The 25,007-nt window shown below is 40.7% G+C and overlaps 1 protein-coding gene across 1 annotated transcript; it reads right to left on the minus strand.

Annotated features, from left to right (window-relative positions):
* Window positions 1-7,019: 7,019 nt before the first annotated feature.
* On the minus strand, window positions 7,020-14,863 carry LOC126182817 (uncharacterized protein DDB_G0282077-like). The gene is made up of 2 exons (XM_049924886.1): window positions 14,718-14,863; window positions 7,020-7,815 (listed from the first exon to the last, which is right to left on the minus strand). Exons 1-2 carry the CDS (start codon window positions 14,861-14,863, stop codon window positions 7,020-7,022), a joined length of 942 nt encoding a protein of 313 aa, XP_049780843.1.
* Between the last annotated feature and the right edge of the window lie 10,144 nt (window positions 14,864-25,007).

Consider the following 25,007-nt stretch of genomic DNA (forward strand, 5'->3'; position numbering starts at 1 on the left):
TTCGTTTGGGTCATCTAAGGACAATGCACCAATTTCAATGCTTCCATCTTTGTTGTTCTTTCTTTTTCCTCAAGTATTCTTTCATCTTTTTACTATGTATCCTTTTTCTCTCCTCAGGCCATTTTGGCCCTGTCTTCTTCTCCCTCCTGTCTTGGAATCCTTCCATTTTAACACTTTCCTCTTGAAACTCTCTCTTTCTGTTGCATCTTTTTCACTTATATTGTTTCTTTCCAAATCTTTCCTAACTTCTTGAATCCAGGCTGTTGTTGACTTCTTGTCCCAAAGATATTTAAAAATCTGTTTGCTTAACCTGGTGCTGTTCATTCTGTATAAGTGTCGAAAAACTAATAGTCGCCTCTTTCGTAGTGTTCCATTTCTGTTTTCTATGTTGCGATAAACTTCTTCATTGCTTCTTCATTTCCATACCTCTGTATTTTTGGTGATCCTAGTGTTTTTTGAATGGTTTTCCTTTCTAGGACTTCAAGTTTGTGTAACTTGTAGTTCACTTGCATGAAGACATTCTGGTTTTACTACTGTTCTGTAGTGCTGTATCTTCAAATTTTTGGACAGACACGTTTTGTTGTAGACATTCCTAGTTATTCCATAAGCTCTCTCCATTTTATGTACTGTTTCTTCTATAGCGAATTTTTCTAACCCATTTTCTTGTATAATTTCTCCCAAATATTTTAATTTATTTACCGTCTTTATCTAGCCAATATCTGTTGCTAGGGATTCCGGAGCATTTTTTATGTTTGTCATAAATTTTGTTTTTTATACAGATATTCTTAAACCTGCTTTCTTGGCTATTTCTTCTAAGAGATTGATTTGTATTCCAGCATTTGTTACGTTTTCAGAAAGAATGGCAAAATCATCCGCAAATGCTAAACAGTGAATTTCAATACCTTTCTTTTCAGTTCCCAGTCTGATTGGTGATAGCTTCTCTTCTTTTAGTTTTTGTTTCCATTCTCTTACTATTTTCTCTGCTGCGCAGTTAAAGAGGAGTGGAGACTGGCCATTACCTTGCTTTACACCTGTTTTCATGCTGAATGCCTTCGATATTTAACCCTGAAACTTTACTTTTGATTTGTTGTCTGTGAGCGTTTCACGAATAAGGTTTGCTAATTTAGATTTGATGCCAAATTCTCTGATCGCTTTACTAGTGTTTCCCTATCAACTGAATCAAATGCCTTTTTAAAACGTATAAATGTTACAACTATATCTTTGGAGTTTGTAAGTCTGTGACGAATTATGGACTTTAAGTCGAAAATCTGTCCTGGGCAAGATCTGCCCTTTCTGAATCCACTCTGATACTCTCCAAATTGGCCATCTGGTGTTGATTCTACCTTGTTTAGTAGTTATTGTTGAAAATATTTTATAACCCACTGGCAACAAATATATACCTCTGTAGTTATTTACATTTTGCTTATCACCTTTCTTGTGCAAGGGATGGATGAGAGCCACTTTCCAGTCTTCTGGTATCTTTTCAGTTTCTCATATTTCTTCAAACATGAGCTGAAGGTTAGTTACAATTTTTGGTTGAGACCGTTTAATAAGTTCAGCTGTAATTGAGTTTTCTCCACTGGGTTTGTTGTTTTTCAGGGTACTTATTGCTTTTCTAATTTCTTCAGCTGTAGGTGTTGGATCTGCTTCTGTATTTTCATGGAGATCAGGAAATTCTAGACGATCATTATTATTATTATCATTATTAAGAAAAATCTGCGCTACACTGGCTATACTGTTCATATCTGACAGCAAATATTCATAGTACACAACAGATCAATATCATCGATGCCCGTCCATAGGAAAGCAGAGAAAATCGATTGCTGGAGGCCCTTTCTTGGACAGCAGCCTCCGTTTCGTAAGCGGTTTACCTGATGAGAGGTGTTTCCTGCAGTCTGTGGCCTTCAGACGTTTGTGATCGGCTGCTGTCAGCCACCAGACGGGAGCGACACCTTGCGTAACTGAACTCGCGCGGAGTAAACACGCAGAGAGCTGCCTGTTAAATGCTCGAATGGGCGGGGGCTCTTCCGACGTTGCAGACACAACTGCCTCTTCTCCAGTATTCCAGGCAGCCTTCTTGGAGGACTTGCTTATCTCACTTTGGAATTCACACCCTTTAAAGTTCAATGCGTCTCTTACGTTTTCGCTACTGTCGTAATCACAAGTGAGGAAAGTGTAATGTAGGCAACGAGTGGCTTGTTGCACTGAGTACATACGTATTTCTCGCATATGTGTCTGTACTGCTGGCGCAAAGATAGTTGTCATAATTTGTCGAACTACTTACCCTGTAATGAACTCTGGATACCGGGATTTCCCAGCAAACAACCTTAATCCGAATCTGTATGTTTGTAAAGTTCGGGCTCATTCTCTATGAACTTCATTCCTGCTAGTGCATTTTATATTTAAATTAAAATTCACTGTCATAATCTTCTCGTACTTACTTATACATTCTGTTCTATTTGCTCTGGAAATACTCTGACTTTACAGTCTTTAACGATGGAACACCACACTGAACTACATTGATACCACATTTGTAAGTTCGCATAACTAAATGCCAGTTGTGAACTACGTAATTCGGTGCTGTCATTAAAGTCGTAAAGTCCGTAATTTCGATTCCGAAAATTTAGTGTGCATATTGATTTCAGTCCTTCTCTGCAACGCATTTGATAGATAATAAACGTAGATGAGCTCGGAATACGTTTATCTGCGTTTTCGACTCTTTTGCCAAATGTTAGCTAGCACTCAGAATTGAGAAAAGGACTAAATAAAAATTTTGTCCCACTCTTTTGATCTTCCTGACATTACATCCTGCCACGTCAATCATTAAATGCATGCACGTCCTTCATCTGCCGTTACATGGAACGTCACTTCTTCGACCAATGGGCACGACTTGTCTACATATTGAGTAAATTTCTTCTTCGTTCGAAATGCATTGAACTATCTCGTGAAGAACAGTCACACAAACTGAATATGCGACTGCCAATGGTGATTTATACCGCTATTTGAGAGGCAATATTCCTAGGAGTCTCTCTTCCTTACACCTTTGTAATCCTTCTTCGAAAATAAAGAAAAAATCAAACTGAAGATAGCTACGTTCAATGTTCCGTTATTCAGTTGCCGATACAGCATAATAATTTGGTTTCCTCCTGAACAACGCATCTCAGTACTGCCTTCATCACCAGGCACACACTGAGCTTGTTTGATACATAAAGCAATATTTCTCTTTTCTCTGAACAATTTCATTGTTTCCGAACTTCCGATCATACTCTCAAAGTGTGAAGTGTACATCCCTCTGCCAGCGACAGATAAGACGGTAACTGCGTGAGATAGTTCGCAAACGATATCTACGGACACTGAGAGTTCGCAAGATTGCTGTATTGATCAACTACTAGCAGCTTGTCGTCAACATTATCAGTGTTAATGTTCACAGATGGGCAGGAAGGTTGGGTATTATACAGTCAATGAGAAATCACTGCTATCACTCACAAATGTTAAATACCTACGTAGCTGTTTAACCTTAGGGTGCATATACAGGGTCTCCGAGGTCCTTGTATGTCTTCATTTTTAAAAAAATTCTGTAATTTTTTGGTTGATTTCAAACTACTTTCCAGTACTCTTTCACTAACACTGTGACATTCCTCCTATCAAGTCTGAACGAAATACCGTCAAAGCATAAGCTGGGCTTCAGAAGCCCTCACACATTTATAAATGTTCTTTAGTCTATATTGCCTTCAACATTTGTTTGGGAGCAGTTATTAATTCAACAATAACTGCAGTGGTATTTCCAGCAACAGGAGTGCCAACAGCAGCAGTAGCTGTAGTAGTAATAGTATAACTAAGAAATAATACACACTACTTTTACATATTGGCGATGTCGGTGATGTCGGTGTATTATTGATCTTTTTGCTATCAAATGTTTTATTTTTGCATAGTATTGTTATCCTGTGCTGCTCTTGTCAGCCTCATTGTTACTGTAGTTTGTTGCTGCAAGGCCCATATTGTTACGAGTATGACTCGTTTAGTGCTGCACAAGCTGCTGTTCGAGAGACACGCCTTTAGCTATGGCTTCGACACGCAAAGCAAGAGAGTCAGTACGTGCAAATGCAGCTAATTTTGAAAGAGTTGTGGCTCAGTGGTTTGAGTAAGATGATTCTTGCGAGGAAGGAAATATTTTTGAAGATGCAAGTAGTGAAGAGTCAGCCAATGAACCTGCAGATGTGAATATTGAGGCAGATGACAGTTCTTCCGATAATATTACTTCATCAGAGTCTGGAAATGAAAAAACACCACAAAAAGATATAGATGATCACACATACATTAGTCGGAATGGAGCGATTTGGAAATTAGATCCCCCTGCAACTTTTCGTACGCCTGTCCATAATATCGTAAAGAAGACACCTGGGCCAGCCCGTGGTTTCAAAACCTGTAAACCTAAGGGTGCCTGGGACTATTTCATCTCGAAGGAAATACTAGAGGAAATCATCAACTGCACAAATATTGAAGGCAGAAGAGTGGCTGCTTTACGTGGTAAAACGTGAAAAAACGTTTCGCTTGCTGAAATTGAGGGTTTTCTTGGTCTTTTACTGCTTTCTGGTTTTGAGAGGAGTTGGGATGTCCCTATTAGAGAATTATTCTTGTATGAAAAGGCAAATCCTACATATAAGGCCACCATGTCAGTAAATAGATTCGAGGATATAAGGAGAATGATAAGATTTGATGACAGGCGTACCCGTGAAGCTCGATCTGCAGATGACAAACTTGCAGCTGTTCGCTATGTATGGGAACTATTTCTTGACAAGTGTAGAAATACAATGATTCCCAATGATTCGCTCACAGTTGACGAACAGCTAGTCCCATTCCGTGGAAGATGCAGCTTCACCCAGTATATGCCCTCTAATCCAGCCAAGGATGGCATAAAAATATTTTGGTTGTGTGATGCTACATCTACGTATGCTTTAGATGGAATTGTTTACTCGGGAAGGAAGCCCCATGAACCTATTCAGAAAAAACTTGGATTGAATGTGGTGAAAGATCTTGCTAAAACATTGAACGATCATCAAAAAATATTATTGTTGACAACTTCTTTACTATTGTGAGCTGGCAGAATAGATGCTTCAGAAGCAAATTACATTGTGGGAACAATCAAACAAAATAAACCAGAAATTCCTAATGAGATGAAACCACCTGCCTCAAGAGCGATTCATTCCTCTTTGTTTGCATTTAGAGGTGACATTACAATGGTGAGTTATGTTCCCAAAAAGAAAAAGTCTATAGTTCCTATTAGCACAATGCATCACAACAGAAACATTGATGAAACTCATGCAAAAAAGAAACCAGATATAATAAAGTTCTATAACTCGGCGAAGGGTGGAGTAGATCAAATTGACCAGAAAATTCGTTATTACACTTGCAAGAGACAAACAAGAAGATGGCCATTTGCATTATGGATGAATATGATGGACGTCACAGCAATGAACAGTGAAATTTTATTTTTCGCCCAACATCTGACATACAATAACGGAAGAAGTGATAAAAGGCGTTTGTTCCTAAGAGATTTAGAAAAGGAAACGGTAAGACCACTAATGGAACTTTGTATTCAGATCCCTAATCTTCCAAAGAAAATCGTTGATGCCATGCAAAGATGTGGTGTTCAAAAAGATGTCATATTGCCGAACCAACTATCTGTTTCAGGAAAAAGAAGACGATGCAATAATTGTCCATATAATAAACACAGTAAAAGTGCTATGACATGCATTAAGTCTAAAACCAACATTTGTAAGGAACATAGTGGCGTTCTTTGTGCTTCTTGTTTGTCACATGTTGAAAACTAAGAAAAATGCAATTTTATGTGAACAATGAATAATAACTTTTTGTCAAAATATTGCCTATATACATAATATTGTGAGTAATGAGTATGTTTTAATTGAAGAAATTGGTTGCAATAAATGTTATAAAATGTAAACTGCAACTTATAAGTCAATTAATAAAATTATTTGTATATATTGTATGTAAATGGATGTAACTAATAAAAATTCACTCTTAGAGTTTTTTTTTTAAATTTATAAAATGTTAATCAGGCCCACCAGATCCTGTTACTGTATCTTAGGAATCTTTCAATATGACAATAAATTTGACAGAAATAAATTAACTCCAAAGAATTATTATATGAAAAGAGGAAAATTTTAAATTAGGGCAGGGCCTTGGAGACCCTGCATATGCACTCATGTGTGTTTTTTGGCACCATGCATCCTAGGGGTTAACCTGTAACAGCCACATACATTTGGTTGTGGTGAAGTCAAACGAGAGACTGAGATTCATATCCAGGTTTGTTTCTCTCTGTGAGAACTCACAGAAAATCTCAGCAAATTTCATTCGACATTGTACACCATAGATAGTCTACCACTTCAAATACGACGACAGACGATTCTAGACAAAAGTTTAAAAAAAAATACTTTGCATAATTTAATTAAACAGTGGAGCAGGAAGGGGAGGGGCTATACAAGTACTGATACACACAAATGATCCGCCATTCATCATACAGCAACTTGCGACATAAAATTTCAGATGTAGAAATAGTGAAACGTTCTTTGTCTAAAAAAAAATAATAATAAGTTAGAGGTCAAGTATGGCAATTGCGTCAACATAAGTTTATTTTCAACAACATTCGATTCTTCCTTTATATATTTGTCTGTGGAATATCGAAAATATAATAGTAACAAAAATCGGGTTTGCAGATTGCAAATTAACATTATAATTATCAAAAAATAGTTTCAAATCAGTTCTAGGTCAGCCACATGCTCGTACCTTTACCTGAGATAGGAAAGGACATGTTTGAAAAACATACATAGAAAAGAGAGCTTTTGCAAGCTTCACCACCACGTAACCGATCGACGTATCAGTAAGTGTGAATGGAGGACAAGTAAGACATCTGAGTGCAAGCACGGGCTTTAAACTACATCAAGATATCAGCCGGATTAACATAAGTGCTGAGGTAACCGGGAACAAAGCGTGGGTCAGGATCAGCGTCCGTAGCCGACGGCTTCACTTGCGCTGGAGCTCTTGCTGCCCGACACGGAGCCACCGTGGCCATAGCCGACGCTCTCGGAGGCTGACTGACTCGAACTCTTGCTGCCACTAAGGCTGCCATAGCCTCCTCCAAAGGCACCACTCTGGGAGCTGCTCGAAGACTTGCTCCCACTGCCACTGAGGCCGCCATAGCCACCTCCAAAGGCGCCGCTCTGTGAGCTGCTGGAAGACTTGCTCCCACTGCCACTCAGGCCGCCGTAGCCACCTCCGAAGGCACCGCTCTGGGAGCTGCTGGAAGATTGGCTACCACTGAAGCTCCCACTGCCCTTCCCTCCTCCTACAGCGCCACTCTGGGAGCTACTGGAAGATTGGCTACCACTTCCGCTCCCACTCCCTCCTACAGCACCACTCTGGGAGCTACTGGAAGATTGGCTACCACTGATGCTCCCGCTACCTTTCCCTCCTCCTACTGCGCCACTCTGGGAACTGCTGGAAGATTGGCTACCACTGATGCTCCCGCTGCCTTTCCCTTCTCCTACCGCACCACTCTGGGAACTGCTGGAAGATTGGCTACCACTAGCGCTCCCGCTGCCTTTCCCTCCTCCTACAGCACCACTCTGGGAACCGCTGGAAGACTGGCTACCACTAGCACTCCCGCTGCCTTTCCCTCCTCCTACGGCACCACTCTGGGAACTGCTGGAAGACTGGCTACCACTGATGCTTCCGCTGCCTTTCCCTCCTCCTACGGCACCACTCTGGGAACTGCTGGAAGACTGGCTACCACTGGCACTGCCGCTGCCACCGCCGCCTCCAACGGCCCCACTCTGGGAGCTGCTGGAGGATCCACTGCCGCTGATACTGCCACTGCCACCGCCTCCTGCAGAAAATTTCATATTGTATTTCACAGAACTACAAAAGAAATTAGATGTCTGGGAATAATCTGTACAAGAATTTGGCCTGGTCTTAATAATGAAAAGAAGTGTGAGCTGCTATCCCAACAAGAAAAGAGGGCAGACCTATAGTAAACACGTCACTGAAAACAGCCGAAAGTTTCAAGCACTAGTGAAGTATAATGCATGAAAATAGAGGAAATGCACAAGAGATAAGTAAAGGAGAATGATATGGAGCAAATAAATCCGTCATAAAGGTAAGAATGTGGTATACTAAATGTACAAGGACAGGAGACTAAGCAGATGGTCAACGGACAAGTTGAAAATATAACAAAGCGAAAAATACTGAGCCACAGTAGCGACAGAAATACGGAGGGAAGAAGGAAGTAGGTGGAGAAGCTTTTGTTCCAAGGAGACCAGTGAAACTGTGAGAGATGATGATGACGATTTCCTTATTTACCAAAATACCTACACACAAGGTAAGTAACTGAACTATTCCAAAGACTAACAGGGGTCCCACGAGGAATAGTCAGTATTCAGGGGTGTGACAGGAGTGGTCATCCGAGGCAAAAGTCAAACAAACATGAGCTCTAAAATACATACCTTAAGAGCTATGAGAACTTCTTCATCATCGATATCGCGAAGCAAATCTTTTCTACTGCAATGTCTTTGCTTTACATATTTTGAGAGGTGGTAGTATGGACCAAACGACGAAAAATGTCTGGTAACGTGGGCTCTAATTGCATATCTTAGAGCTATGAGTACTTGTTCAATTTCAGTACGGTGAAATACATCTCTTCTACTGAAAAGCCCTCACATTTCTTAGAGAATGCATTTTAGAGCCCACGTTTACTAGACAGTTGTTTGTTGTTTAGGTCCCTTGCTAACTCCTCCAAAAATATGGAATTCAAATAGACTGCAGTAGAAGAGATTTCACAATATCGAAGGAGAATAAGTGCTCCTGGCTCTCAAGTTATGCATTTTAGAGCCCATGATCGTTCCTTTCATATCCCTGAATACTGGCCATTCCTCCTGGAACACCCTGTACAGTCCTCTGATAATTCTATAGCTCATGTGTGAGCGTGCTGGTGGTTGTTTACTTCGAAACGGGAACCATTAAAGTAATATGTTCCGCAGGTCAACATATTGTTGGCACAGGGTGGATTATCAACGTACACTAGCTACATAAAAAACAGAATCCTGTCCCTTCGCAATACTAACATTACATAAGTCGTTGTGCAGCTGTGAGCGACATTCTTAGACCTTGAGCTACCACCTGTTACTGAGCCAGCCCACGTCAATATGACTCAACTCACTGGCAGTGGGTGAACACTTTATTACAGACGTGCTCCTTCCGCCCTCTGGAAGGCAAAATCAGCGGAGCTCCTGCGTAGCTCCACGGGAAAGGGCACGCAGTAATGTGTTAAGCTGTTGAAGGAACGAATGCAAACGGGTTACCTTGTAGGTGGCTATATAAAATAAGTACAAAAATTTGGAGCAACTTTTCCGTAACATTTTCCGTGGGAGCGAAACAGACGTTAACACTAGACTGCTCAACCATTGCCACTGAGTTAATCAATTACAATGAATTTCTGACAGGAGACATGTAACCATTCACAGATGCCCCTCTTGGACCGCAGCAGTTTGATATAGCCTTTACTAAAATGTAACAGAGATGCTAAAGAAAGTTAAGCTGAGGCTTTTGGAAGACGGGCAATGTTTTTGTCCTCTGCTGCATAAATTTAAATACCAACATACGTGGTGGACTACTCTACTGTTCTAATGCTTCTATGGTAAACCTCTCGGAAGAATCATAACAATTAAATTAGAGATTAAAGGGTGTATTTAGTCTGTCATATTTCCGTAGTTCTGTCTGTGCGTGGAATAGGAAAGGGATTGCCTAATACTTTTGCGAAGTACCCACTGCACTGCACAGGTTAATGACTTGCTGAGTGCGTACATAGTTGTAAGTGTCACTCCACAGCAGACAGCAGGGAACAGTGTGGCGGTGCGGCGCCTTCAGGGGGGTGTGGAAAGTTGAGCGCACGATCCACCACTAAACTAATTAGTAATTCATGTTCAGCGATACTGTATTACTAATTTTATTTACTTATAAACATGGGCAGCAGACCCTTTAAACATTCTCTTCTAAACACTTATGATTCTCTTTTAACTGGACTCTGGTTTGAGCAATTATTATGCAGCAGATACTAGCATTCTGTACTGGATATGGTCTCCAATTTTGTGAGGAAAGAGTTGTATGTGTGATAACAATTGAACAAAATGTGTTTGTGTAAATTCGTAAAAAATGTTAATATTCTAATAAATTTTTAAATGCTGTGCCCGGATTAGGTAGTTGACCTAGCTTCAACGTCAGTTACATCCCCGACTTTTTGCTGATGATGCTGTAGTATACGGGAAGGTATCGTCCTTGAGTGACTCTAGTAAGATAGGGGATGACTTAGACAGAATTTCAGTTTGGAGTGACGAACGGCAGCTTGCGCTAAATTTATAAAAATGTAAGTTAGCGCAGACGATTATCAAAAACAACCCTGTAATTTTCAAATACATTATTAGTGGTGTGCTGCTTGATGCAGTCACGTCGATTAATTATCTAGACGTAATGTTGCAAGCCGATACGAACTGCAACGGGCACGTAAGGACGGTTATAGGGAAGGCGAGCGATCCACATCCGTTTACTGATACAATTTTAGGAGAGTGTAGCTCATCTGTTAATCAGACTGCATACAGGGCACTTAGGTGACACGTTCCTAAAAGTGCTACAGTTCGAATTTCCGAAATCCCCACAGGGGCGGAATACAGGAAGACATCAATGTCATTTAGAGGCGTGCTGGTAGATTTGCTAGCAATATATGCGATTACAGTTTTTCTCGGCTTATTCCACTGATGGTGAAGATGATGGGTACGAAACACATTTAAACGTTGTGACAAGACGACGCCACCACTTGGCTGATAAACCGAAAAGAACTCATCATTGCTAGCAATAGGTTCGATGAACACGCAAGAGTTACGGAGATGCTTCGTAAACTTTTTAATGAGAATCCCTGAAAGGATGATGACGCTCTCCTGGCGAAACACTACTGAGAAAATTTAGAGAACGGGTATTTGCAGCTGATTGTAGAACGTTTCTACTGCTGTAAATGCATATGTAGCTCAGGGATCGCGAAGACAAGAGTAGAGAAATTAGGGCTCGGATGTAGGCGTATAGAGACTCATCTTGAGGTTGAAGCTTCTTTGTCCGTCTTTGCTTTAAGAATACATATGCTTTTGAATGGAGTCCGCCTTTAGCAAAACAAAATTTTGTTATTTATCCCAAACATGTTTCCCTGCAGTTGCAGGGTTATTAGTGGGAGTTTATTTTATGGCTGTTAAACACAAAGAATGTTCTTTACTGTTTGTACACATGTTAATATTAATTTCTAAAGTCGTAATTACAAATTTTTCAAGATCTCATATAATTTTACCACATATACCTCAGGAAAACCACACTATGTGGTAAAAATGTATGAATACATAATTTTATGTGTTCTTGGAAACATTGATCAAGTGGCTCCGAGCACCATGGGACTTGACAGCTGAGGTCATCGGTCCCCTATAACTTAGAACTACTTAAACCTAACTAACCTAAGGACATCACACACATCCATGCCCGAGGCAGGATTCGAACCTGCCACAGTAGCGGTTGCGTGGTTCAAAACTGAAGCTCCTAGAACCGCTCGGCCACACTGGCCGGCGAAAAAATTGTGATTACTATTTTAAAAACTAATATTTACAAGTGTACAAACAGTAAAGAACATTCTTTATGCTTAGCCATAAAAAAGCCTACTCATGATGCTGCAACTGCAGTGAAACATGTTTGGCATAAATAACAAAATTGTGTTTTGCTAAAGGCGGACCCCATCCAGAAACATACGCATAGAAACTCGTTTTTCTCTCACTCTATTTTTGAGTGTAACAGGAAAGGAAATCACTACCAATTGTACATGGTATCCTCTGCCACACACCACACGATGGCTGTTTGTGACACTACCTGGCCGATCAAATTCTGATGATAGAACATCTATTTTGCTTCTACATTTGGCTAGAGAAGACTCCTAGCACTTGAGAGCATTGATGCCAGTTTCCAACCGCAGAATGAAAGATGCTGCCCTGAGTACAGACTGAAAATCATAATCTCCTGGAACTGAGTCTACATTGAGACGTTACTGCAGAGACACCTGCAACGACTTGTCGTGCAAGACGCAAGGAGCAACTGAGCAGAGCCCATTCCAGCTATCGCGTATCTTCTTTGGGTGAAAGCACTGAAGAACTCAAACCAGCTACCTCTGGGCTGGGTGTCAAATGTGAACTTCGCTGCTGCTATGCTAGGGCTGTGCAGACACTCACCTGGTTTGCCATGTCCTCCTCCTGCTCCTCCTCCTCCTTGGCCTCCTCCTCCTCCTCCTCCTCCGTGACCTCCTCCTTCTCCTCCCCCTCCGTGTCCTCCTCCTCCATGTCCACCCTCATGACCGCCATGGCCTCCTCCGTGACCTCCTCCTTCTCCTCCCCCTCCCCCTCCGTGTCCTCCTCCTCCATGTCCACCCTCATGACCGCCGTGGCCTCCTTCGTGACCGCCGTGGCCGTGGCCGTGGCCGTGTCCGTGTCCGTGCCAGTGTCCGTGGCCGTGGCCGTGCCAGTGGCCGTGGTGGCCGTGGTGTGCGTCCGAGTCCGCTTCGCGCCGCTCCCTCAGCGACTCAACAGCTGCAACACGCGTTCACTGTCAGAGAGCCGCCACGCCCACTCTGCTGTCTGACTGCAACTTCTTTAGACGACAAAGTGCTCACATCAGACGCAGGACTGTCAGGATACACAGAAACTAAAAATAGAACACAGAGAAGCGTTATTACAACGTCAGTGAAGAAGAAACAAGAGGATGTATATATGTATGTATGTATTGAACTGGGGATCTGGAAACGACGGAGAGGCTTCATCCCCGCCATAGCCCTCAGTGGTACACAATCCCACAACAGACTACAGCAGTCCACTCACCCCACCGCCGCCCCACACCGAACCCAGGGTTATTGAGCGGTTCGGCCTCGGTGGACAGGCTGATGGGCTGGAATTAGTTCGTGTCCATTGACGCTACGTACGGTAATCAAAAGTTTCGAAAGCATTTTCTTTTGAAAATCTCTACGTTATGCCTCCTTGTGATCACAGGCTGTATTCATAAACTAGCTATATGCGTACATTTTGACAAATTTGCACCTGAATTATTCAGTATTGCCGCTACTGGCACTAGACAATTTTTCGGTTTTAAGCATGAAATATAATATTGTCTTTCCAAGTGTTGAAAGTATCAGTTACTGAATCGTTTATACAGTGCGCTTTGATCTGTCAGGTGTGTTCTCATCTTACACGTTAGTAACCAAACGTTCACATACCCATAAAAAAGCCTTTGCTCTACTGTCCGTATGTGATAACTGCGAGTCTAATGCCGGTAATTAACAATTCTCGGGGCTACGGAGTAAATAAAATTCAATTTTCATAATTCATTAAACACCTGCTTTAAAGAGTGAAACTACATATGTATTTTCGTCTCTATTGAACTCGTTATTGACGGGACGTAAAACAGTAATTTCGTTGGATGTCTTATTGTTTCTTTACATGTAGTTCTCATTGGAATAATGTCGTGATGCTTCCTGAACTTTGAAAATAAATATTATTCTGCCAATAACAGGTTCAGAACACCCGCAGTTCCTGTTACGACTAGTTGGAATTTCGCTACTGAAGTGCCAGAAAAGTTGAGATATTGAAATGAATATAAACAGCGTGAATTGATCATGCTTCTCACCTAATTATATCTCGTTCTAACATACTTCAGGCTTCGACAGAATTTCGATTTTAGCCGATATTTTTTCCACAGTTCATGCACTGCAACCCAAAATTCAATTATATTTACTTCTGATGTGTTGAGATGTAATCTGATAATTGAGTGAACACAAAACTACGAATTACTAATGCTCAAAAAAGAGAATTTGAAATCAGTTACTGATCGTATTTTAAGTGAAATTACAGAAATAACATAATAAAGTGACATATTTTTGTTAATAGATGAATGAATGCCTAACGAGAAATTCTAGTTTCTCAGAACTCACGGCATGTAACAGAAATCCAAATAAATCTAAAGCTCTTAAGTAATACTAAAAGTATCCACAGTTGCTAAATCCTTTATATCAGACAATTCGTTATTAATTCGTGTCTAGTCTCACTAGTAGTCTAGCCACTACTGTTATCACTTTCAACGGCGGAGTACAATAAATTGAAACAATATTTGCACCGAGGCAAATTGCAGTAAAGATCAGGATGCGTCTGTCTCAACATTAACTATATTTACTGCATGAGAGAGCTCCACAGTCAAGACAACACCACAAAAGTTAATTAACAACATCCTCATTTCTCGTCGTTGTAGTCGCCAATACTTCAGGAAATCACATGGAAGCAGTATGACGTATTACCCACATAACGTATCAAAAACTGGAATAAAAACATTCTTCATGCATGGAAGTATATAATAGGTCTTCGAAAGCCGAAACGTTATTCTGTCTGTATGTCGAAATATCTCCATAAGAAAGATCAAACCATTTCTATAACAATATCAAAGTCCGAAATGAAGCGTACACAACTCGAAATGGAAACACTCCCCTGACTTGGAGACTTCGATGCTCGATTAGGAAAGGAACTTTTGTAAGGCTCAGTATACGAAGCGAATGCAAAAATTTGTGCAGCCGGCAGTTGACTAACCTTGCAGAGCGGCTGCATTGATGCAGGCAGCAGCTGCCACCAGCAGCAGAGCGACCACGGCGGTGTGCATTGCGGTGCCTGTGCCTGGCCAGCGCCGCGCCCGCCTTAATATACTCAGCGGTCTGCCCCACCACGCCCGCCGCCATTGTTGGTGCTCGTTTGTTGCTCCGGGCCCGTAGTTCCCCCAGGTAGCCGCTCAGCCGCGCTGTTCGCCGCCCTACACGTGGATCCACGTGTTCTTACTTCTGTCTTCGAATCGCGATCAGGTTCATTATTACTATCTGCTAGTGATAGGGGAAAGTAGCCTTGCTTCATAAGGATACATAGTAATTTATGTACGACTACAAAGAACAGTGCTAAGGTTCCTCATCATTACCGACGAGTGTAAGTTTGTTAAATATTTCTGAAGTCGTCTGCGTTTGGTGTTAAAGCTCTAACAGCACCAGCGTGTGCAGTTTAAATTATAAGATTTCAAGTCAACCTATTACGCAAACAATTGTTCATTTTTAAGCCCAAACATGTTTCAGCACATTTGCGATATCCTTAGTGGATACTTTTATTCGGTTCTCATTCTTCAGACTCTTTGGTTCTTAGGACCTTAATTTGTTTGTTTGCACGGCTATCAACCGCAATACCTATCATAAATTAGTTGGTACTGCTTAAGCTAACCGCACTTAAAGAGTACTTTTGACCAGATGTGTTTCACTTTTATTATTATTATTATTCACGTTTGGGCCCTACTGGACCACGCGAAGTACAATCACGGGGCATTCAGTTATTTTCTTTTAGACTTTCTCTCTGCCCAAATTGTTTTCATTCTCTCGGAATGAGCTCTTTTCCTTTCATCAGACCATGTGGTTCCAGTTTTCTTTGGTTTTTCAGCTTGACCAACTACCCAGTCATGAATTTTTTGCCTAAATAATTTTCTGTCTTGAATTTCATCTTGTTTTATATCTGCCTCTTTCATGTCCTCTTTTATAGCAGCAATCCATTTTATTGTCTCAAATTTAGCTTTACTTCGATTTTCGTAGAATTCCACTACTTGTTTAGTTAGTCTGGTAGCATCCATTCTTTTAATATGCCCATAAAATTTTAATCTGCGTTTTTTCATATCCGAATATATGCTGGTGTATTGTTGAATTTCACTATTTGCTCTTAGCCTGTATGTTCCTTCTTCAGTATATTTTGGACCTAGAATTTTTCTGATTACTTTTCTTTCTCTTTTTTGGATTTCTTGAATGTCCTTTTTTCTGTTTAAAATTAGCGTTTCAGCCCCATAAAGGCACTCTGGTTTTATGACCGTGTTGTAATGTCTCAATTTAGAGTACCTCGAGAGACATTTTTTGTTGTAGATGTCTTTTGTAAGTCTAAAAGCTGTGTCCATCTTTTGACAACGAATTTCATTTCCAATTTTTTCTAGACCAGTCTCTGAGATTGTTTCACCTAAATATTTGAATTGCGAAACTCTTTTGATTTTTCCATACTTAGTTTCCAAAAGTTTGGGTGCCAGTTTGTTGCTAGTCATATACTGTGTTTTTTCAAATGAGATTTGGAGACCTACTCTTTCTGCTGTTTCTTTAAGAATTTCTATTTGTTTCTGAGCAATTTGGATGTCCTGCGTTAGAATAACCAAGTCGTCTGCAAAGGCCAAACAGTCTATTCGAATATTTGTTCGTCCTAATTTCACTGGTTGGTCAATTTTGAACTTTTATTTATAATATAATTTGCACATGTTGTAGGGGCGATCTAATGTTGTAATATGTAATATTGGAAGGCAGGATTGCTTGCTGAGAAACTGTTTATTTCATTAGCAGTTTCGACAATAACTAGCTGTCATCTTGAGATTCCCGAATAAGATCTCAGAATCTGAGGAAGACAACTAATTACTGTCAAAACCGGTCGCAAAAGAAAATATTTAACTGCAAGCGATCTTGGCTTGCAATATTGAAAGTTTTATCTATAAATTTTCTTTGTTGTGAGTGGAGATTGAGGTTGAAAACTCTGTTGCACTGCACTGCGATAAGTGAATTTGCGGCGAAGTTCTTTATATAAGCCACTGCTAACAAGACAAAAGGCAATGGACTTCAGAAAATGTAAACAACAGGCAAATACACCAGTGGCCACAAAAGAAGTTTTATAAATAAAAAGGAAACGTTTATGATGAAAAAATTATTTAACTGCGGTTAGCTTAAACCGGTTAAACCGATAACATTTACTTCTTAGGAACGTTTTATATTGTTACATAGGTTGCCATCTCCTAAGTAATTTTTGTCGTACCTCTCCTAAAGTGTATGCCCATCTGTTACAGGATTATACACAGAAACCCTGTAAACGTTACTGACCGACCACACTTGCATGTTAGTGTTTTTAACGCGAAGTTAATAAAACCTTTCATGTTATCGTCCTTATATTTGTGACATTCTGACTTTAATCGATTAAAAACGTAATGAGTTATCAAAATAAAAGATATGTATATATATCTTTTATTTTGATAACTCATTACGTTTTTAATCGATTAAAGTCAGAATGTCACAAATATAAGGACGATAACATGAAAGGTTTTATTAACTTCGCGTTAAAAACACTAACATGCGAGTGTGGTCGGTCAGTAACGTTTACAGGGTTTCTGTGTATAATCCTGTAACAGATGGGAATATACATATCTTTTATTTTGATAACTCATTACGTTTTTAATCGATTAAAGTCAGAATGTCACAAATATAAGGACGATAACATGAAAGGTTTTATTAACTTCGCGTTAAAAACACTAACATGCAAGTGTGGTCGGTCAGTAACGTTTACAGGGTTTCTGTGTATAATCCTGTAACGGATGGGCATACACTTTAGGAGAGGTACGACAAAAATTACTTAGGAGATGGCAACCTATGTAACAATATAAAACGTTCCTAAGAAGTAAATGTTATCGGTTTAACCGTTTTAAGCTAACCGCAGTTAAATAATTTTTTCATCATAAACGTTTCCTTTTTATATATATTAAAAAAAGTTATTTGAAGAAAGATAAACGCCGTCTGGGCCACTTTTTCATGTTTCTTCGAATTACTGTTTCCGACTCTTGCAGAGATCATCTTCAGATCAAATCTAATTACTGAGACTCATAGTTCGTCATCATGGCGAAACTTCAGTTTGAGTTTCAATTGGAGTTTCGATCTGATGGCGAACCGCGATTTTCGGTAATTGGATTTGGATGTGAAGGTCACCTCTGACATAAGTCGAAACCCGTAATCCGACCAAATGTAAAAATTTGACCCATGTGGTATTTGTATAAATTCATCTTATTAAAAGTTGTTACGGTCGCCTCATACGTCATCATTTGAATTCTTTTCCACTTTCTCCGAGGTTCTTATTGAAATCAGTTTATCGTCTTTTACGTTGGAATAATTTGCGAACATTTTGTTGTTTTACATAATAATACATTTTTCCCCTTGCGTGTTCGATTAACTCGAAAGTGGCAAGTAGACAAGGATATGGTTAAGATACCGATAGTTAGACTTAAAAATTATTGTCCTTCTTCGTAGTAGGAAGCAGAGCTATTAAAATGCGCCTCTCCATCTTGACAATAACAATAAAACATGTAACAGCGGAAGTCTTTCTCTTTGAGTATATGCAGACCGCACCGGCACAATGGTTAATTCACTAGTCTCGTATTCGGGCGCAGCGTGGTTCAAATCGCTGTCACGTTATCCTGAGTAAGTTATTCGGTAGTTTTCCTGAATTTCATCTGACGGAGGTCGAAATAGTTTTTGTAATAAGGCTACGTCTGTTCTCCCCATTATTTTAACCACTGAGCTACCGATCTGTCTGTAACAACCTTGATACTGACTAAATTTACTTTCTGCTTTCTTACATTCAGACTTTCAACTCGGTCTAGAAAATTTTTTGTTGGAAAACGACAAATTGAACCTTAAACTTGTGTTACTTCCACAATCCTTCAGATATACAACAAACATACATTAAAGACATTGACAGGTATTTTTGTTGCTCGATAACGGAAAAATTGACGAATAAGTTTACATATTTCTGAAAACCTTCCAACCAGCTAAGCCTCTATCTATGGTCTTCCGTCATATGCGCTTACCTTTGTATTCTGAAAAAGAGTAGTTTTCCCTTAAATGAGGGAGTTGCTTTCCAGCACAGAATATATTCCAGAACATTTTGCTGGTATTGGACTGTAGTAACTTAAAAAGAGCGATTATTTATGTGCTCAGTCAGCATTTTCAATGAGCTCACTTTGCTTTCGATGTCCTCATATACGAATCAACAACATAGTGTCCAGAAAATCCATATGCGAAGTGTAAAACAGATATAATTACTTGATTTTTAGAAAGACATGTTGGCTTAAACCATAATGCTCCGGGCTTCATGCATGGTCAGTGACAGAAATAAAAGAAATACTCAAGATTGGGATTAAAATTCAGGGTGAAAGGAAATCAATGATAAGATTCGCTGGGAGGCATTTCTAACCTCAGTGAATGTTAAAAAGAATTACAGGATTTGCTGAATGGAATGTGCAGTGCAATGAGTACAGAACATGGATTGAGAGTAAATCAAGGAAAGACGAAAGTAATGAGAAGTATCAGAAATAAGAATACCGAGAAATTTAACATCAGAAATGGTGATCATAAAGTAAATAAAGTTGAGGAACTCTGCTGCCTATGCTGCAAAATAATAGCAAGGAGGACATAAAAGGTAGATTAGTAAAGGCAAAAATGACATTCCTGACCAAAAGAAGTCTACTAGTATCACACGCAGGCCTTAATTTAAGGAAGACATATCTGAGAAAGTGCGTTTGAAGGACAGAATTGTGTGGCGGTGAAACATGGAGTGTGGGAAGACGGAACAGTAGAGAGTGGAAGCATTTAAGATATGATGCTATAGAAGAATGTTGAAGATTAGGTTGACTCATAAAGTTGGGAATGAGGAGGTTCTGTGCTGAATCGGCGAGGAAAGGAATATATGGAAAACACTGACAAGAAGGAAGGACAGGATGATAGGGCCTCTGTTAAGACTTAAGGGAATAACTCTAATGGTACCAGAGGAAGCTGTAGAAGGTAAAAACTATAGGAAAAGACAGAGATTGGAATACATCCAGCAAATATGAAAAGATTGGCACAGGAGAAGATTCGTGGCGGACCGCATCAAAGCAATCGGGAGATTGATGACTGAAAGGAAAGAGCAACTACGTTATACATCAGGTTATTAATTTCGTTCTGTGATGACCGAAATTAATAACCTGATGACCATCATCAGACCTGATTTCGAATTATTTTCCGATCACATCGATAACGATCAAAAAATTATTCGAACTTGTGTCTGGATTTCGTCATAAGAAAACGAAATTAATAGTCTGAAGTCAAATATTGTGGTTCGTAACCGGTATAAATACAAAGCTGTAGTTGTATTCATTTGCTTTTTAGTACTAATGTGGCTCATGTAATGCCGTAATCACAGCAAGTTGAGCACACCATTCATCGTATTTGGAACTACAGTTCAGTGCGCTCCAGTGATGGAAGAGCAAGGCTCAACGGCACGTCGATGATGGAATCTTTAGCGACGGAGATCAACCGCCAACTTGGGAAGAGTGGTGATGGAAATCAGCTGTGTTCTGTCGCCTTACGCGAATTAGGCAAACCATGGAAAACCATATACGCGTACATTCAATGGATTTAATTCGCATTAAACATCTTGAGCACGTGGGGCATAGATTTGCTCTATTAGTTCGAGTGCTGTAACTGAAGCTTGACACAGCTTTAACAGCATTAAAATTCTTGGAATATGTAACCATTTGACTGAAATTAGTCGATAAACTTAACGGGTTTTACTTCTCTGATGGAAATATTTCAACATGTTAGTCATTATGACAGCAGTTAGATCCATCAGTGCAGCTACTCTATATCTTAATTATTTGGCTGATAACCGTAGTCGCTTAAAGCCATTATAAACATCTGCTGACATCTGTCCTTTCCTAATAGCCTACTTATCTAACGTGAAATGTTTGTTGTCATCAGTTCCAAGCCATTTAGGTAAAGGTGGACCGTTATACGAAGTTTCTTAGGCAGTCAGAGACATCTTTAACTTAACGTTAAAGGACATCTCGCACAAAGTAACACAGGCATGCAGTCTACCATGTTGCAGGCGGAGAGGAACTGCGAGAAAACGCGACGACACCGTCCGTGCAAGGCCTACAACTTCGTGCCAACACTCGGAATGGATATTCACAGTTATTCACTCCGGTATATGAGGCGTTTCATGGCGTCCTTTGCCCTCTGTTCGGTTCTATCCCACAGTTTTCAAATAATCATCACTACTGTAGCATACAAAGTGTCCAGGTTCCATCTTTTATATTCAGTGAACCACACACATCCTCAAAACCATGCTACCGTATGTTGCATTTTTTAATGTCAACAAGGTATGATGATTTCTCCCGCTGACCGTGTCACTAGTTGCGTAGAGGCACCGAATGGAACTTTAACTTTTATGAACGGAGGCCTCATTTTACCTCATTGCAGACTCATCGCTAGCTGCAAGATGAACATGAAAAGAGCCACTGCTGGATATACAGTATCATCAGGAGTGCCCCAGGGAAGTGTGATAGGATCGCTAATAGTTTCTGATATGGCGGACAGGGCGGGCAACAATCCGCAGTTGTTAGCTGATGATGCTGTGCTGCACTGGAAGGTGTCGCAGTTGAGGAACTGTAGGAGGTACAAGATGACTCAGACAAAATTTCTACTTGCTGTGATGATTGGCAGGTAGCTCTAAACATAGAAAAATGTAGGCTAATGCGAGTGAATCGGGAAAACAAACCCGTAATGTTCGGATACCGCATCATTAATGTCTTGAATGAAATTTTCACTCTGCAGTGGAGAGTGTGCTGATATGAAATTTCCTGGCAGATTAAAACTATTTTGCAGACCGAGACTCGAACTCGGGACCTTTGCCTTTCGCGGGCAAGTCCTCTACTATCTTTTTTTTTTGCACTTTGTGTGTTATTGTTCACATGTCATCCGCTAAAGTTCGTTGTTGATCTCCTCACTCAGTTTTTTTTTATTATTATTATTACAGAGACCAGCCAGTTCTCTGACCAAACACGCTGAGCTACCGTGCCAGTTTTTTTATTGTTCCTTGAATCCGTTCGGGACGGAAGTCCGATGACACCCCTTCAGGTTCGTCGTTGATCGGTTCACATTTTTTTTATTACAGAGTGTAGGTAACCCTCTAACCGAACATGTGATGCCGCCCGCTGTGGCCGAGCCGTTCCAGGCCCTTCAGTCCGGAACCGCGCTGCTGCTTTGGTCGCAGGTTCGAATCCTGGCTCGGGCATGGATGTGTGTGATGTCCTTAGGTTAGTCAGGTTTAAGTAGTTCTACGACTAGGGGACTGATGACCTCAGATGTTAAGTTCCATAGTGCTTAGAGCCATTTGAACCATTTTTGAACACGTGATCTACCGTGCCGGCTATCCATCTGAGCTACCCAAATACGACTGACAACCCGTCCTCACAGCTTTACTTCCACCAGTAGAAGAAGGTAGAGGACGAGGTACTGGCGGAAGTAGAGCAGCGATGAGAGGTCGTGAATCGTTCTTGGGTAACTCAGCGTGTTCGGTCAGAGGATTAGCTACTCTCTGTAACAAAATAAATGAGTGAATGGATCGACGAAGAACCTAAACAGGTGTCATCGGACGTCCACCCCGACCTTTTTGAAGTCTGAGGGTATTTCGTCTGTCTCATATTTCTTGCTCACCAGATGGAAGATTTCTGGTGGAGTGTTGTCTACTCCCAGCGTCTTGTTTCAACTTAGGTCTTTCAGTGCTCTGTCAAATTCTTCACGCAGTATTGTGTCTCTCATTTTATCTTCATCTACGTCCTCTTCCATTTCCATAGCACTGCCATCAAGTACATCGCCCTTGTATAGATTCCCCCTCCTCCCCCATATACTCTTTCCACCTTTCTGTTTTCCCTTCTTTGCTTAGGATGATTTTCCATCTGATATTCATACGGGTGGTTCTTTTTTCTCCAAATGTCTCTTTAATTTTCCTGTAGACAGTATCTATCTTTCCCCTTGTGATAAATGCTTCTACTTCCTTTCATTTTTTTCTACCCTTCCCTGCTTAGCCATTTTGCACTGCTTGTCGATCTCATTTTTGAGACGTTTGTATTTCTTTTCGCCTGCTTCATTTATTGCATTTTTATATTTTCTCCTTTCATCAATTAAATTGTCTCTCCTGTTACCCCAGGATTTCTAGTAGCCCTCTTCTTTTTACCTACTTGATCCTCTGCTGCCTTCACTATTTCATGTCTCAAAACTACCCATTCTTCTTCTACAGTATTTGTCAAGCGTTCTCTAATACTCTCTCTGAAGCTCTCTATAACCTCTGATTGTTTCATTTTATCCTGGTCCCATCTCCTTAAATTCCCACTTGTTTGCAGTTTCTTAGTTTTAATCTACAGTTTGTAAGATGGTAAGAACTATGCCCCTTACATGAAGTCATTAAATATCACCGAACCCACGCTGAGTGAACAGTAGGGCTGAACAAAAATGACTGACAAGGCACAATGCATCTTGTAGAGGGTATAGTATGGACGTTTTGGAATAATTAATGTTGGGTGATGGTTTTAAAGTAATTCACATGACATGAAAACTTTGTGGAATTGTGTCGATTTACTGGAGACTAGTTTAACCCAAGGAAGTATTCAGAACTGACCATGGCCGGATTGGGGAGTGGCGAAAGGAAGCGACAATAGGCAGCTTAAGACGGCACAAACTCTGAGAAAGCGGTAACGGGGTGTGGCCTTCAGCTGCCTTAAGATGAGTGACAGTGAGGGGGGGTGGTTGACCCCATGCTGGAGTACCGGGAAGCAGACAGAGAACTTGTACACCTGTTGATAAATGTCCATCGTCCCGTTTTCAGTGAAACGTGCGAGAAAGCCGCCCAAAGCTACAGTGGAGCGGTCAACAGAGGCCAAAATATGCGTGTTCGTGACTATAGCAACTTCATGCTGAATTCACAGTCCGCAGAGTCTGAAGTAAATCGGGTGAAGAGCGACAGAATGAAATATGCCGGCCTCCTATGGGAACATAGGATCAAGGAATTTGAAGTACTCTCCTGGGAGTCAGAATTCCGGAAAAATTGGTGTGTTGTGCAGACGCTAACCTTGATGGGTGGCCTGGGAGGAGCTAAATAGCAGAAGTTGAGAGGAAGGGAAATTTTGTGGTAATTTGTTCACTTCCCAGAGCAGGCATTGGTCGGCATTGGGAAGCAACGCATAATTGATGCAACTTGCACTGCAATTGGCGTAAGTGATTTTGCTGGAGGGGAAACTGAGGTGAAGAGCAGACTGGCAGAAGTCTCCATAGAGGTCTTCTATTCCCAGCTTGCCTAGAGCACGGATGTGGCGTTCTTTACTCAGCTTGCCTGAGAGAGAGTGAGCATCTCTGCAGTTTAGGATTTAGCAAACGGAACGATTGAGCTTGGAGATAGAAAGTTTTCGTTCAGCTATGTACTGAGCAAGATAGCTAGGAGTGAATAGACGAGCGCAGCCTAGCAGCATCACGAGGTCGGCCGACGTCCGGACGACGACGACGCCCCGCCATGCTGAATTCAGTGATATTGTGCCCGCTCCGGCTTGAGTTAGGCCACTGATTAATTTGTTGGTTCACGTCGGCAAAGTTTCCACGAGCGTTTCATGGGCCATGTATTGTAGAATTCTTCTTGCACTTCACATTACGCCAGGGTCAGTCGATAGGAATTACTTTTGATTTATCGCGCTTTACTCCATGCAAACGCAATTTATTTCCACTGCCTGTTAGGAGAGTCATGTAATGTGATGATTTTTGCTAATTGACTGCATCTGTTTTCAATCAAGTAGTTGAAATCCCAAGTCACTTTCTTAATTAATTTTATGTTCAACATTTGCATCTGGTGTTCAATAGCTGAATATAACATCAATGTGCATTCCTTTTTAATTAAAATGGATCAATTCTGAATCAATTAATGTCAACATTGCCACCGCAGTTTAATCAGGTGTCACAGGGCCTTATTACTTCTTTGCTTTATCCGATATTGCGGCAGTTTTGCACTCTCTGTTGATCTGTTAGTCAATCACCTGGGGTGAACACACGCCAAAACCAGGTAAGTGACGGGTGGGGTGTTACAAGTTCATAACCAATAAATTGTGGTCAGAGTCCACATCTGCCCCTCGAAATGTCTTACACTTTAAAATCTGGTTCCTAAATCTCTGTCTTACCTTCATATAATCTACACTACTGG

This window comes from Schistocerca cancellata, chromosome 1 (assembly GCF_023864275.1).
Source record: "Schistocerca cancellata isolate TAMUIC-IGC-003103 chromosome 1, iqSchCanc2.1, whole genome shotgun sequence".
Taxonomy (NCBI): domain Eukaryota; kingdom Metazoa; phylum Arthropoda; class Insecta; order Orthoptera; family Acrididae; genus Schistocerca; species Schistocerca cancellata.

What these genes read in the sequence shown, in the direction of transcription:
- LOC126182817 (XM_049924886.1), bottom strand. Translation starts at nt 14,863, where the DNA reads ATGGCGGCGGGCGTGGTGGGGCAGACCGCTGAGTATATTAAGGCGGGC. An exon ending in CAATGCAGCCGCTCTGCAAG is followed by an intron (nt 7,816 to 14,717) that starts GTTAGTCAACTG and finishes TGGCAGCGGCAG; the next exon opens with TGCCAGTGGTAGCCAGTCTT.